At 39.8% G+C, this 15,716-nt stretch overlaps 1 protein-coding gene across 8 annotated transcripts in view; it reads left to right on the top strand.

The window, feature by feature from the left end:
* TBC1D1 (TBC1 domain family member 1) overlaps window positions 1–15,716 on the top strand; it is a 97,026-nt gene that overhangs the window by 8,509 nt on the left and 72,801 nt on the right. The window contains exon 1 of one of the 8 annotated variants that reach the window (XM_010710297.3): window positions 13,082–13,273. The exons of the other annotated variants lie outside the window; for them this stretch is intronic. Coding sequence (XP_010708599.2) covers window positions 13,097–13,273 — 177 coding nt within the window. The 5' untranslated portion in view covers window positions 13,082–13,096. Of the gene's footprint in view, window positions 1–13,081; window positions 13,274–15,716 lie in introns of those variants that run through there. 8 annotated transcript variants of the gene reach the window in all.

Raw genomic sequence — 15,716 nt, 5'->3', positions numbered from 1 at the left:
GTAAGGAATGGGCCACAGCCCAATATGTAGCATACCTTAAACTGCAGGACACTGTAGAAGCCTCTTCCCCAGCTCTATCATCAGTAGTGTCAGAAAACGGAAGAGAGGCCACCACACAGTGCTGCAGGTCTGAAACATGGGCTTGCTGCTGCACACTGCAAGATGGGAGTCGTGTGTGAGTCTCATGCTGTGGGTGAAACTTGCCTCAGTCTGCATGCAAATTGATCGATCCCGTGCTGAAAAGGTTGCAGCATTAAAAACAGATGATTGCTTCTGTTTCTGTTTGAGAATAATGAGATAGTAACTCTCTGAATTAGTAAGATTGACACAAGGCTATTGTGATAGGTTGATCTAGTGCAAGCAAATTAGTGACACGTCCTTCACCTCTTAAGGTGAACCAGTGCTTGTGTTGAAAAACAGCATCCTGCTACATGCTTGCTTCAGAGATGTCCTGCTACGAACCTTGGAGGAGTTATACTGCATGTAGTATCAACCTATCCAAGAGCAAAACATTACACTGTTTTCCAAGTACATGTTTCAAGCATAGAGGTCAAAACGTATGGAAAGAGCTTTAGTTAAATCCCTCTAGAAAAAAACAAACAATTTCAGTGAATTAGAAGGCAAGTATGTCATTAAATCATAATCATTCAACTGAGAAGCCATGTCAAGTTAGAATGTAAAATGTCAAATGTATGCATATAAGCAAGTAGAAATACGGAACAGATCTTTCAAGACTTGACACTGAATGGAAGCCTGTCAATGCATTTTGCAGTTTGCCCATGTGCTTCATTTTGTGACCTGTGGTTTTACAGGATTATGGTTAGTTTGCAACACCAATCGCTTCCAATACATTTCCTTTTGCAACAAAGGAATGAAAAAAAGAAATACTTTTTTCCTCAAGTTTGATCAAAGTCCTGGACCTGCTTGAAATTAAAGTGCACGTAGTAAGTGTCTAGTTAAATTTGCAGCTGTGCCTACTTGGTTTTGGAAACAACCTCTACAATTTCTGAATCCCGATTTTAACTACCTGGCTCCAAATTCACATAGCTATCTGTCCTTTAAAAAACTACCTTCCACCTCAAATAAAAATTCAGTTCTCATTTCCGAATTTGTCTTGATCTTCAAGAAGTGTTTTTGTTGACTGTTGTTGCAAGCTAGGTTACTAACTTGGAGGTAGACACCTAATCAGCATTTGTAGATCTGTATTTTGACAAGAAGATAGTGGAAATGCCAAGTGTTCTTACCTCCAAAAGTGAAACCCTGCTTAATGGAAATTCAGTGTAATTTCTGATGAATCCAGCATTCTGCAAGTTCCTTATACTCTATGGGATGTTGCTATTCTGCTCTGAGCATTGCCATATAATGTCTTGTAGCTAATTTATGTTTATGCATTTATGAAGAGATGTGAACTGATGTTACCTGTGTAGCAGGTAGCCAGCTTGAAAGGACGATAGTGTACTGTATGCATGTGCTGCAGATTGAGGGAGCTGTTAAATGTGAGTTGGGATGAAGACTTTAGCACTATGTTGCTGAGCTCATGTTTTGTTTCAGAAGAAAGAAATTTTAGAAACTGGACTTTTGCAGCCTGTGTGACTCAGCAGACTCCTATGCTGGCAGCCTTGCTCTTGAGCTCTCTTAACATTCCCTCTGAAGACTAAAAACAGTCATACAGACTTAGTCTGCATTGTCAGGGTCATATTCCTCTTGGAGTCCAGGGTGAACAAAAATGCTGAATATATATTCTTTGTCTCTTCTACAGAGCTGAAGCAGAAGGCCAGATAGGTTTGGTCACAGAATTTGTGTGTTGATAACAACTTCTTATTCAGTGATCCTGAGCATCTGAACTTTTGTGATAATAACACTCCATCTATTTCTACAAACCAGCAGGGTACTCCTTATAACACTGTAAACTACAAAAGCCACAGCTCTTTGTAGTAGGGCTATATTGTATGTGTAGACTGGATTTGAAGTAGGTGTGGCTTGCAAATAAGTTCTGAGTATATCCACACATCAGGGTAAGTTGAATATAAGAGAGCAGAAGGATGTATGTAGGAGAAGTGGACTAAGAAGATGAAAATGAACACAGTTGAGTAAAAGATTAAGCAGTGAAGGTCTTTGAAGAGGAGGACTAGAAGCTTGAACTTTATTCAAACAGAAATTCCTCTGAAGGTGATATTACGTGCAGAAAACTAGGAATGGTTGCCCATTTAGCGTGGGCATTGCAGATGGCCTGTAGTGTGTTATTTTATATGTACATATTGAGGAGGAATACATACTTGATTAGTGAGAGATTGTTTTACTATATAATAAGAAAACATTTTAGTTAGTGGGAGATTATTTTTTGCTGAGTAATATATTTCTAAAATCCAGAATTGCTGGAACTGTGGGAACATATGTAATGATTTTCCTGGGGATGAATGCAGTGCTGTCAGATTCATTGTTGCTCCACTACCTACATGCTGTTCTCATTAGAAAAGACATTGGTAGGCAGGTAATTAATACTTAAAGTCAAGATTCTTTGCTAGGAATTCTTTGTGTTACTTCTCTTGAGAAGTGAGAGAGTAGGCAGTAGCCCTATTGGATAATTTGTCTTCACTATAGGATCCTTTATAATTGTTTCCATTGCATCATCATAGCATTATACAGCTCACTTTCTGGGCAGATACAGAAGTGAAAAGGGAAGAAGTGTTCCCAACAAACTGTTTCTTGGCACTTTGCTTGTGCACGGGCATATGCATATAGAGATCATTCCACTCAGTACTAAAAGGAAGGGTTTTACTGCCTCCAGAGAGCTGCTTTTGTGAACTAGGGTTCCCCTTTCTAAGCAGATCTATGTCTATGGGATCTGGACTCTTCCTTGTATAGTTTCAGAGAGCATTTTTTTCTTTGGGTGGATTTTGTGTTTTGTTTTTTTTTTTTTGTTTGTTTGTTTTAACATTTTCACCCTCATCTTGTGAAGATCTGATGGGGCTTCATGATTAAGTAATTTCTGCCTGATGATAGGGCTCAAGTGTTAATGCATATTCTTTGCTGGTGCTCAGGAATAGAGCTGGAATCAATTGTATTGCCTGTGGGAAACTTGTGAAGGCTATGAATAGGTCATAGGTGATAAGTGGGGATTATGCATGCTGTGTTGAGTAATGGTGATAGAAGCTGAAGAAAAACTACTTCTTCAGTAAATCCATGCTTGTAGAATAGTACCTTAATCATAAGAATGCATTGTTGTTGAACACAACAACATCCACAACCTCCTTGGGCAATCTGTTCCAGTGTGTCACCACCTCTGAGTGAAAAATTTTCTCCTAATATTTAAGCTAAATCTCTCCTGTCTCAGTATAAAACCACCCCCCTTGTCCTATCACTGTCCACCCTCGTTAAACAGCTGTTCCCCCTCCTGTTTATACACTCCCTTCAATACTGGAAGGCTGCAATGAGGTCTCCCCTGGAGCATTCTTTTCCAAGCTTAACAAGCCCAATTCCCTCAACCTTCCCTCATAGGAGAGGTGCTCCAGCCCTCTGATCAACATAGTGGCCCTCCTCTGGACCTGCTCCAAGAGCTCCACGTCCTTGTTTGTCTCTGCATTATGAACTGGAGGCTTAGAGGGAAAATCTAGAAACTTCAGCCTCGTGTCTTGTAAGGAGGAATATTTCTGTAAGAATATCAATGATTGATAACTAGAGAGTGAAGATGTGTTAAACATCTGTTTCAGATTTTTGAAAAGGTTAAGCTTCATTCTCCCTCCTTCTACGGTCAGCATGCAAGTTGTCATAACAGCCTGTAACATATACTTGTGTTTACCAGAACTGTTAATGCTATAGTTGGAGAGCACTGGATAAAACTGTTCCATTATATAGAGAAATTCTGCTTGTGACTTAAGATCACGGATGCATAAGATGTGTGTGCCTGCTTGCTGCTTCTAAATCTTCATTTTGCAGTGTCATAAAACAAAGGAGAACTTTTGGCTCAGGAATTGCGCTTCTGGCAGCTGCAGGAGTGTTCCCATGAGGGTGACAGTGCCTGTATGGGTGCAGCAGATGGGGAATCCCACTCGAGCCCAAAGTCTGCTTTAAAAGTTGATGGCACCATTCGTGTAGATTTTTCTTGTACCACATCTATCCTGTTGCAGAGATGAGCTCCGTCTCCTTACACCACTGTGCTTGTTAAAATGCAACCCTTGTCCTGCTGTTGAGCTCCTTGGTTGCAACAGTATTCTCCACTTTTGTCAGAGATTCTTCAGTGTTTGTGTGTGTGCACCAATTGCTTTAACAGCTACTACTTCTTAAACAACCTTCACCTACTTCTATGAGTTACAATAGCTTATGTGCTTAAGTAGATTAGGTTGTATTACCTGGAATGCAGTGTGCTTTGTTACATGTTGTTTGTGAGCTGATTATGTTCTGGAGAAGTTGGTTTTCGATAATCAAGACTTAACTGCTGTGAGGCTGCACAGAGCTGAAGTTGTGAGTGAACTTCACATTATTCATCTATAAAAGGAATTGCAAAGGCCCTGTGAACTCCAAAGCAGTTGTTGTGAGGCTTAGCTTAGGATTCTTATGCAACTTGTTTTTGCATTAGTCTCAAAGATAGGACCTCACTAAGTATCTCATTCTTAATAGGACCATTTCCCTTTCTTAAATTAATTCAGGTAAGATAAGGGAGGAGGTATTTTGTTTATTACTGTTTAATGAATCTACGGAGATTAAAATTAGGTTCTTCTCTTGCAAAAAAGTATTAAGAGCCACTGAAACAAAACCGAGTAACTAGCCTTACTTCAGGGCAGCGCAGAGCTTCATATCTGTTTTCATTCTCTTATTCACAGGTACTTTTCTTTATCCTTTTTATCCTTTATTTCTTCTTCTTTTTTGTTTTCTGATGTAACCTTTATAATTGCAAAATGCTAACAAAATGCTAGTGCTTTTTTTGGTTGGGAAGTCTCCCCCCATTTCTCCATTTGCTAACTGGAGAAATGCATGTGAAAAACAGAAGGGGGAAAAAAACAGCAGAACAAATGAAGAATGAAATACATACCTGTGCACATATATAGGCTGGTATATAAAGTGGGTCAAAGTTTAGCTCTGCAAATCTTAATAGAGTATCATATGTAATGCAGCAGCCAGCTATACTCTGGCTGCTCTCACAAAGTAAGCAGGCTTTACACTTAGCCTGAGCCAAGAGTGTAACTGTGCTGGGGCCAAATGAGCCAACTCAGTGCCTGAGGACTGTTCAGAGGATTTGTGTCTGTAAACACTCTGCTTTCAGGGTCTTTGACAGCAAGTGACCCTGTTCCAGACAGTAATATCCCAAACCTTTACGATGCCTCATCAGAATCTGGAGAGACCTAAGAGAGGTTAGCTGAGCTAGAAATGTCACTATGTTCACCAGTGTTTTCTACAAAATAGAATCACAGAATGGCTTGGGATGGAAAGGTCCGTAAAGATCACCTACTTCCAACTCCCATACTGTATGATTTCCCTCAATCTCCACTTCTGATTGCCATGTGGAGCAAGTCATTTGTGCAATACTATTGCCATTTCCTGACCTAAAGTCAGAGTTAATGTCTCAGCAAGGAAGATGAAATTAATCAAATGGTTTGCTCTATTTTACTGCAATTTCCTCAATCTGCTAAATCGTGCAAAAATTTCTGCTACAGAATTACTTCTAAAAACTCTTCACGTGATCTCAGCAGTGTATTATTCTGTATCAGATCACATTGTTCTCAAATGTGTTGGAAGTATGTGTGTCACATGATCTGTCCTCTGCTCTCTCTTTTAGCTGAAATTATTTATTGTTCCATCACTTTTTCTGTTGGAAACTATAGCAGATATACAAAACAGTGGAACCAAAGCTAAATAAATAAGTAACAGACTTGTGATGGTTCCTCACTACTCACCATTCCTTCTGTTACAAGTTCTGATGTTGGTAGTTTATAAAGCCCAATAAAAGAAGTGGGAGCTATAACCCATAATATCCAAATGTCCTTGAGGGTTGCAGTGGAGTTTTCTTCAGAAACTTCCAGTTCACTTGAGAACTGTTGTCTCTGTTTTACACAATGGTAAATGGGATACAAAGAAACTGAGACTATAAAAGTGCAGTATTTGTAACCCATGTACGAGCTTTCGTTTACACTTAAGTTTATCATCAGTGCGAGTTCCTGGTTATCCTGTTAGTGGGAATTCCTAGAACAAATTCTGACTTGGAAAGATTGTGGTTCAGCACTAGCTGTATGTCTGCTTGGCAGGCTCCTATGTCTCTCGTGACTGATCTGAGGACACTGAGCACAAGGCAGCCACATAACCACTGATTAGAGTATTTGTGCAGGAAGAGGGAGATTGAGCTTCTTCACTCCTGGGCACTGAGGCCCTGGTTTCTGTGCTTGAGGTTGGGCAAAAGGTTATTCTCTGTCTTTCTTGTTAATGGGTCAGATCCACAGTGCCAGTAAGTGGAAGACGTGTAACTAGGATTAAAAGAAATTGCAATAGCGTTGAGAATTTGAAGTCAGTCTTCTAATTTGTAGGCCAAGTCCTACATACCCTGTTTATTTCTCTTTGTAGGACAATATTGAAAGCATTTCTTTCTGCTCCAAACCAGCCCAGTGTACCTTGTTAGGTCACCTTACGTATTTTATTAAGTTTCAAGTTGACATGAATTTAGAAACTAAAGTGTGAACATAAAGTAATCTGGGGTAATTTTTTTCCTGGTACTTTCCCTAGGAGATGGCAGAAATTCAGTGCAGCATCAAAAGGTACTCCGAAGGATTGAGTTGTGCAGCCTGAAGCAATGTTGTTACTTTTTATTGTGCTCTCAAAGATGGACTAGGAGGGTGGAGGTGCACAGGAAGGCGTGCAGCCTTATCTAGCCTCTCTACAGGTAACAGAGAGGTCCTTGGCTCTCAAAGAGTAACAGATCTTGATGTTTGTTCTGCTGGCACTGAGTGGGAGGAAGTCACTGTGCATCAGCCCAGTGAGCCCAAAGTTGGAGTAGCCTTGCTCTGGGAGGATACAGCCCACAGTCCGGAGCGTCGGTACAGTCTGCATGCTGGTAACAAAAACATAATGTGATGGGTGAGCAATTGGCTGACAGGTTGAGCAAAAATTTTTACAGTAAATGGATTTGCATTAGGCTTGTGGCCAGTCACTAATGGGGTTCTGCAGGGTTCCATTCTACGGCCAGTTCTCTTTCAAGTGGTTGTCAATGACTCGCGTACAGAACTCGAAGGTATACTAAGTTTGTGGATGACACTAAACTGGGAGGAGATATTGACTCCCTCAGGGGTAGAGGAGCCTTGCAGAGAGATCACCCACTGCATGAAATTTAACAAGAGCACGTGCTAGACTGCATCTGGAGCAATCCTGGCTATACGTACAGCCTGGAGGATGAGAGGCTGGAAAACAACACTCTGGAAAGGGATTGGAGGTTCTGGTTGATGGCAAGTTGAACATGAGTCAGCAGTGTTCCCTAACAGGCAGAAAGGTTTCAACAGTACCTTGAGGTGTATGTGATAATTTCATCAATTTTGTCACTTCATTCTAGGACTAGCTTTGTGGTATTCCTCCTGTATTTAATTTATTATATTTTTGTCAGCTGGAATATATTTTTACTGCTTTGCTTGAGAAATACCTTTACCAAGAAATTAGTTAACCTTCTGTGACTGCCTTCCAAAACTTTGTAAGAGTCATGGTGATGCTGCAGTATTCAAATTTGTTTGAAAACCTTGAAGTAAACTTACTGTAGAAGATAATTTGAAAATTTGATATTTTTTAAATTCATACAGTTGTCAAAGAACCATATAAGACTTCAAGCTAAAGGACTGTATCCATGCATTACTCCAGCAGTTGGTGTTAGATTCTCCAGCTTCACAAGTGCTAACGATAACAAAATAGTAACAGTGAAATATACAGCTCTCCTTGCTGTCCTGTACAAAGTCTGCCTTCTGTGAAGGTGTTGGATGCAACACGCACCAAGTAAGCACAAATAATAGTGCAAACCTACAGCTTAAAGCTAGATGGCAGCCAGCAAAAAGCTCTGGGCAAATACACGTAGTACAAGCTGTGCCTGAGCCAAAATAAGGATGAATCTTGAAACCTGTGTTGCATATACAGAATTAAGAGTTCAGAAAATGCTGTTTGATTCACATCGACATTGTGTAGTAGTCTGAATGTGTGACACTGCAGAGAGGAATATGTAATCATAAAGTAACTCCATTGTATTTCCTGTAGTTACCTGTTACAGTGGCTTATTAAAATTATTTCAAGAATAGAGGACACTGGTAAGAATGCTGCCTTATTGATTGCCAAATGTAGGTCAGAAAGTCTGTAATCAAAGTACAGTTTTTAATTTTTCATCTAATTAGTTAATGATCATAAGGAACTTCACATACAGTTGTAGTGTTTAGAAATTTATTTTGTGGTACATTGTGCAGTGATGATGCAGTTTAAAGGCAAAAAGTATATTTTAGAGGGGAAACCAGAACTGCTTTGGCAAAGAACATTTTGCATAAAGAGTCAGTCTTGTTTAATTCCTTGTTAATTTTCATGGTGCGTAGTATAATAGCATATGGAGGACAATGTAATTTCACTCTGTATTGAAAGCTAAGATCTTTAAACATGTAGGGAAATGTTTTTTTAAATATATGAGAAAATAAAGGCAATATCTGTCATGTAGGTCAATGTGATCTATCCAGATGGACTCAACATCTTCTGCATGAATTAGGTTGTGGAACGAGGTTCTGTGTCAGAGATTACTAGAAATGAAAACTTTAAAAAATAAATAAATAAAAAAAAATAGGGTTTTAGTTCACTGGTAGATACTTCAACATGTTCAGTTTTTTTTTTCAGATTCTTTAGTGGCCTTAATGGACAAATTAAAACACATGTATTAAAATACAGAGATGTCAATTAATAAATAATAATACTAAGCAAATCACCTCTTTAAAGTAGCTCCTTATTTTTCCATGCAATCAGCTTTTCAGTTTAGAGTTTTGCCTGCATGAAGCTGACATTTATGCTGCGCCCTCAGGGTCATCAGATGTGGGCTCTTTGACTGTAGTGGAGCAGAAAACCAACACAGAGGAGACATATATAACTGCTGTATTTACTTTAGCAGCAGAGTCTCCCATCCCGTTATATGTCAAAGAGAATAACAGAAACAAATTGCTATCTTAAAATCAGTGCTTTCCCTTGCCTGGTATAGACACAGTTGTTCTATATTTCTGTTATTTTACCCTCTCTACGGACGTCAAGTTATGGGAAGGGCTGTGGGAAATATTTTCCTAAAGAATGATTTGTGTGGCTGGACAAATACGGGCTTAAATGGATATGTGTGTCTGCCCCAAAGGTTGAGCGCTGATGATCTGATACAAGGATTGAGTGGATAATGCCAGTTTGTACTTGGTTTGTGTTTTGTATGAAACTACTGATTGATGCTTGCTTTTCCTTTCTTTCCCACCCTCCCCCCACTTTTCCCAGTGACAATGATTGAGATGCATTGCTGGCCATAAAAACAGCCTCACTGCTGACTCTTGCATTAGGCTGAGTTTGATCCTTCCGTATAACTGATCGACTGCTTTTGTCTCCAAGCCTCTTCTTTCAACCATACCTAGGAAACAAACTAACAACCCAGTTTCACACATACCTAACGAGCAGAATATGCTTTAAAATGTCATTATTTGTAATCATAACTTGCTGAGTTGCTTTCTTCCTTGTATGTTGTACTTACCATCCTACTGCACTGGACTTTCATAGTAAGGCAGAATAAGATGAAATCCGTTACTGGGCTAATCTGAGATCTCTGTAGGCCACAAACAGCAGAAATGCAGAAAATAATTGGTATTAGCTTTTCGCTAATATCTGGAGGTATGTTGTACGTCTCAAAATGTGGCTAACTGAAATAGAGGTGTTTCCTTGAGATATTAAAAGCAAACCATAGGGTGAGTCTTATTTTTGAATCTTAGATGCTGAAAATACATGTGCTTTAATCTCAGGCTAATTCCATTCAGTATGACAGAAATACTTGCAGTAAGGAAGCTGAGCATGTAGGTACTTGACGTCCAGTTTCTGTGGTTAATTCCTTTTGAGAAATTTTCGATAGACAGAACCACTATCAAAACCAATTAAAAAGAAAACCTCTACAATGCATTTAAGCATGTTTGGGATGATTAACATAGTCAATTCAGCATCACTAGTAGAAAAATAGGGTTCTCTTCTTTGATTTCAAATCAAATGAAATTATGACATATGTCTAGGAGGCAGTAATACACTGAAGTCTTATGAGCAGAATTCCATTCAGTGCTGTTTCTTCTCTGCACTGTTCAAAGCCTGCTCTGACATGCACAGGTCTGTTATAAGTTGTGCCAAGAAGTCGGGTCCTCTTTATTCCGACCAAGGACTTGAGATGCTTTTTGTTTTCCCAGCTTCATGCATAGTTCAGAATATCACAGTAAAGTGCTTTGATTTCCAAAGTGAAACTGGGATTTAGAAGAGGCAGCAGTTTTGTTTTTTTCTGGAAGGCACTGTGCAGTGTTGCTACCTTTGCGTGGCATTTTTGTACACCATTTCTACCAGTTGTTTTTTCTTTTTTTTTTTTTATGTAGTCAGACAGAAAATGTTCTGTAATTGCAGGAAAAAAACTTCATTGTTCTTAAAAGAGAGAAGTTTCCAGACTGGATTACTTTTTTCCCCGCTTATCACAAGTTTGCAGGCTCGTTATGGCTTAAGCCGAGGTGTTCAAGTGCCACTTAGTGGCTGTCCCGAGGAAATGTAAGATGCTGTGCTGGCTGTGATGGTTCTCCCTTCCCCTGCTTTTGCTTCTCACCAGCAGGAGAATTCTTCATCTTATCCTAAAGATACTGATGGCTTAATCTAAGACTGGCTGGAGTCACAGCCTGGTGGATTATAGAGGAGAATTTTAGTGCTGTGATTCCCATTTTTCTTTCTTTTTCCAAATTGCATTGTCAAAGTTCTATTTAGGCTCCCCCTACATGAAACAAGTTGCTATTTTGCTGTGCTGTGAGCTAGCACAGGAACCAACAATACGTGGAAGTGCCTCTAGAACTGAAGTAGGGGTGTTGCTGGAGTTGCTAAGAAAATACTGTGTGTTCTTCAGTATTAGAGTTAGAAAATAAGATGTGCTCCTTGAGGCAGTGTTTGGTATTGGCTGATATTCTGGGATGTCTCAGTTCCCCACAGCAGGATATCTGATTGATGTAAAATCATCAGCTCCATCACATTCTGAACTTGATTATAATACACTTCTGTCTGGACACCAGGCCCTCACCACCAGAGTTTGACTTTCAGAAAGTAGCAGGAATTCAGAATATCATTTACATGTAAGTTACCGACTCCATAGTGAACTAGTTACATCCAGCAGGCAGCAAACAGCAGTGTCCATTGTTTATGTGCAGGCACATTTTGCTGGTAGGAGGTTTCCAGTGAGCTCTGATCAGGTAGGCAGAGTACTGTAGAAAAGACGTGCTTCCAGTTTTCCTTTAAAATGAAGCTGTTTTGTTTTGTTTCAGTGCAAGCTTTACGGTTTTGGTGTTTTAATAGAGTACCCACAAGCAAGCTGTGTTTGCAAGGGTCGGAAATGTTCCCAGGGACATTGAAGAAAACAGGAGGTAGTTTCTACTGGAGTTCGATCTGAGCTTGGTTCTGAGTGAAATCAAAGCACGTGTATAGGGGTTAACACGGATATGCAATGAGATAATCTAATCTACATATATTTAATTCTTTGGCTTTAATGTTACAGTTTTTTGCATTTTAAAAACAGAAAATGAATTAAAGCTAGCCTAAACTTAAATTGTAAACCAATTATGATTGAAACTAACAGAAGACTAAGAATTTCTGACCCTGCTCAGATAACTGCTGAGGTTCTTTGGGCCTGTGAATGCAATCAGAGTTGTGAGCTCAGATTCATAGGCTGCAGTGGTAGCTGAACTCACCATGTTCCAGTGTTGTAGTAAATGTAGGTAGGGTGTGACTGTCTGAGAGGAGTCCTGCTGTCTGGCACATCCATCCAGATGTGTACAGGCTTTTCTGGAACATCAAAATTACCAGTAGGTACTGGTAATACACGGGAGGGAGGAAATGGCAAAATCAATCCATAATTATTTTATTCTAACTTTATTTCTTTAAGTAGGATGCTACACATTTTGAGCTTTATTCCTGAAAATGCGTACACATTTCCTTAATTTTAACTATTCCAGGCATCTGGTAGCGATGGTATCCTAGCTCTCCCAGTCATAAGAAATGGTTAAAGTGACCTGTTCTGAGCAAATCTGCTTTGTCCATGTGGATTTGTGGGTTGGGGAGAGCTGATTCAGAATCTTAAGGCTCCCATTGTTCCTGCAGAGGAACGGAAGTGCAGTCAGCACATGTGGCAGAAATGTGCAGCCATGTCTTCCAGCAGCGTATCCTGAGCCCTTTGAAGCGATTCAGCTTTATCAAAACCACAAATACTCAACAAAGACAAATCCCTTTGCTGTCTCTGCATTGCACGTTGTATTTCACAAATGATTTTTTATGTGTTTTTAGCAATCAGACAGAACTGGCTTAGAATAACTCCATGTGGAATGCAGTTAATAGTGAAACCTGAAACTGCAAACTTCTGAATGAAAAGTTAATTGAAAAGCACGGAAAGTGTCTTTTCAGATTGGTATGGACAGCGTTTGAATCCTGGCATTAGAGATGTTTTATTGCCATTTTGTGGCTTTACTGTTATTGAAAGACAGTGCAACTTAGCCAAAGCTATAAGAAATCACAGCAAAGAGTCCACAGAGCTGCCTAAGGTGCACTTCATAAGCTTTGAGAAGAAGGTGGGAAGGGTAGAGATAAAAGCTGTAAATGAAAGTGTGTGTGGGAGGGAACATCACTGATAAAATTTTCCACTTTCAGGACAGAAGAAAGAATATAATCAACACAACACAAAACAAAAATTGCAATTCACTTATTAAAAATGCAGCTCCATATGCATCATACAAAGTTACCATACGTGCAAGTCATTATATTAGGAAGCTTCCAGTAGCGTTCTGAGTGCCACGTGACACAGGAAATTTCTAGGGCAGGACTGTGCTGCAGCTTGTAAGCAAAGGAAGGGCTGGCAATGGGAAGGGGTGCAGAGCGTGGGTCAAGCCAGCTGCACACTGCTAGTTGGCTGGGGCTGCGGGACAGAGCCTGTTCCAGTTCCTGCTGGGGTCTTGTCCAGACTGATGACATGAGGGCAACGTTACAGAAACTGAAGTTTCTTCAGCTTGATTCTGGAAAAGAACAGGACAATACGGTACTTGTTTCCTCTTTTTGTTACCTATGTTTAAGGTGCGTAAGGATGTAATAGCAACCGAGTCTGTGACTTCAGTGGGGTAGGACTGGATCCTTTTCAGATGAATAGCTTTCACACCCGCATGCTCGTTGTACATAAACTGCAGTAGCGCCATGAGAGCTCTGGACCCTGTACCTGCAGAGATGTAAACCTGAACTGGTATTCTTTATTGTTAAGTTCTTTCCCAGCAAAAACAAGAACGTTACCATCTGATGAGGGGGAAAAGGGAGTTAAACTTTTGTTCCAAGTGTTATTATTTTACTACTTCTGTTTTTTTTGGAATGTGCTTTAGAATATTTCAACTCCAGTAAAATTTCTATAGACCCTGTGAACTGTCCCAGAGATTGCTGCAGAAATCAGTTATGAGAAATCAGTATGATCTCTGCATATATCAGAGCTATGAGGTTTTTTAAGTTATTAATTTATGTTGTGGAGAACTGATAACTGGCTACTTTGCATGGCTCTTCCTACTATGGAGTTCAGTATACTTCACTAGGCTACTGCTGTTGCAACTGAAGTGCACAAAATAATATGCTCAGGGCAGTGGGATTGTTTTCATGTTTTTGTTAATTTTGTGAACAAAGCAGCTAAGCTACAACTCCATAAAGGTATGTATTTAAAATTGTTCATTTTTATATTATTCATTACTGAACGTCTGTAAGAGAATAAACTGCATATAATCATCTTAGCTAACATGAGGCTCCATTTAGTAGGAATGTGTAGTTATGTGAGCCCACAGCACACGGAGTAGATAAATTTTACAACTGTGACATTTTACTTACCTAGTTAAATATAAAAACTTTCTGCTTACAGTCTGTTTTTCCTCCATACTTTCTAAACTTTTTTTTGCTGATTAACTTATCCATTATTAGAAGTGTGTAGTATTTACGTGTATTTCCCTGTATGAGGTGGTGCTTTTACACAAAGGAAATGAGGCACATTTTCACATGAAGCATCTGTCTTCCCGTGTGAGTTACTTGGCTTAACCATTTAAGTTTCAGGATCAAGGAACACTTTAAGTGTAGCCTCTGTATTTCAGAAAAGCGTTCTGAAACTGTCAGGTTTTTGTTTGGTGGGTTTTTGTTCTGGAGACCTTTCGGTGGTTGCTATGAGGAAGCAGGAAGCATGGGAGGCTGGAGGAGGAGGGCACAAAGTCCTTTTGTGGCCACTTTTTTTTTTTTTTAATGTTGGGGATGTTAGTCCGCCTTTAATTATCCCATCCTTCATGGCCTCTTGTTGGGGGGAGATAAGTGTTAAAAAAAAAAAAAAAAAAAAAGTCTGGCATCATTACTATTTTATGCTTTATCCAGTTATGTCAGTGGGTGCGTACAGATGTGTGTTGTCCCTGTAGAGGCTGCTGCTGCTCTCTTCCTAGAGGTTTCTCAGCATCTTGCAGAGCTCAGCTAGTTGTCCCTCAGCTTGGTCATATTGAGAAAAGCAAAAAATACTGGCCTACAGGAGAGATATGGGAGGTGTCTGCTTCAGCCATGGTCAAGATCACACTGATGATCTCAAGGGTTCCACCTGTCTTTGTCTCTGCATGGTAGGAGCAATCCCATTGGTTTTGAACTCCATTCTCTGTTTTCGCAGTTTGCCACTTTGCTCCACTCATCCTTCTCCAGTTACATAGCTGCCAGAAAATCCTCCATCCCAAAACAGTGCAAATGCTTGGAACCTACAATGCCTCTTTTGGCAATTTCCTACTGTGTGCGGTGTTTTCCCTGTTGTTTGCTTCCCACATTGTCCTTGTGGTTTTCTTGCCTCCAGCCTTTCAGACTGAAGTGATATCTTTACAGGTCTGCCTGAACTTACCTACAGGATGTGTTTGGTTGGTGTTTTCGTTTTGTTTTGTTTTTTCTCTTTGATGAACAGCTGATCGACTGGTCACAACCAGCTCACTCAGCAGTGCGTATTTGATCACAGTAGAATGTATCCATATGACCGTGCCTTAGCTGAATTAGTCAATGCCCATGGCATTGATGACTTCAAGGGTTTTTTTTTCCTGTCTGTGAGAAGACAGAAAATACTCAATCTAGAATGATGTTTGGCAATCCAAAGTTTACTCATTGGTGTTTTTGGAAGCATTTGATGTGTTAGGATGATCTCAATACAGATGCGCATTTTGCATTAGATAGCCTCGATGTGTGTGAATGGGTATCAGGACCCTACAGCTGGATTGTATTTATTGTTACATTGTTTGTGGATAACCTTGCTCTCTTTTTTTCTCCACGTATTGTTATCTTAACATCCCAGCAGTCATTTCTGTACCAGGATATCCTAGATCCTTTTCACATTGCTCATGTTTTTCGGTCAGATGCTGTATTTCTAAAAGTGTCCTTGTCAGCTTGTCCTATAGCCAACTTCAGGAGCTGATACTTCTATCTGGTTTTAGGTTCTCTATACC

Source organism: Meleagris gallopavo, chromosome 4, assembly GCF_905368555.1.
Source record: "Meleagris gallopavo chromosome 4, MGAL_WU_HG_1.1, whole genome shotgun sequence".
NCBI lineage: Eukaryota > Metazoa > Chordata > Aves > Galliformes > Phasianidae > Meleagris > Meleagris gallopavo.
Note: the sequence above shows the minus strand (reverse complement) of the source record. Positions and strands in the feature narration are given on the sequence as shown.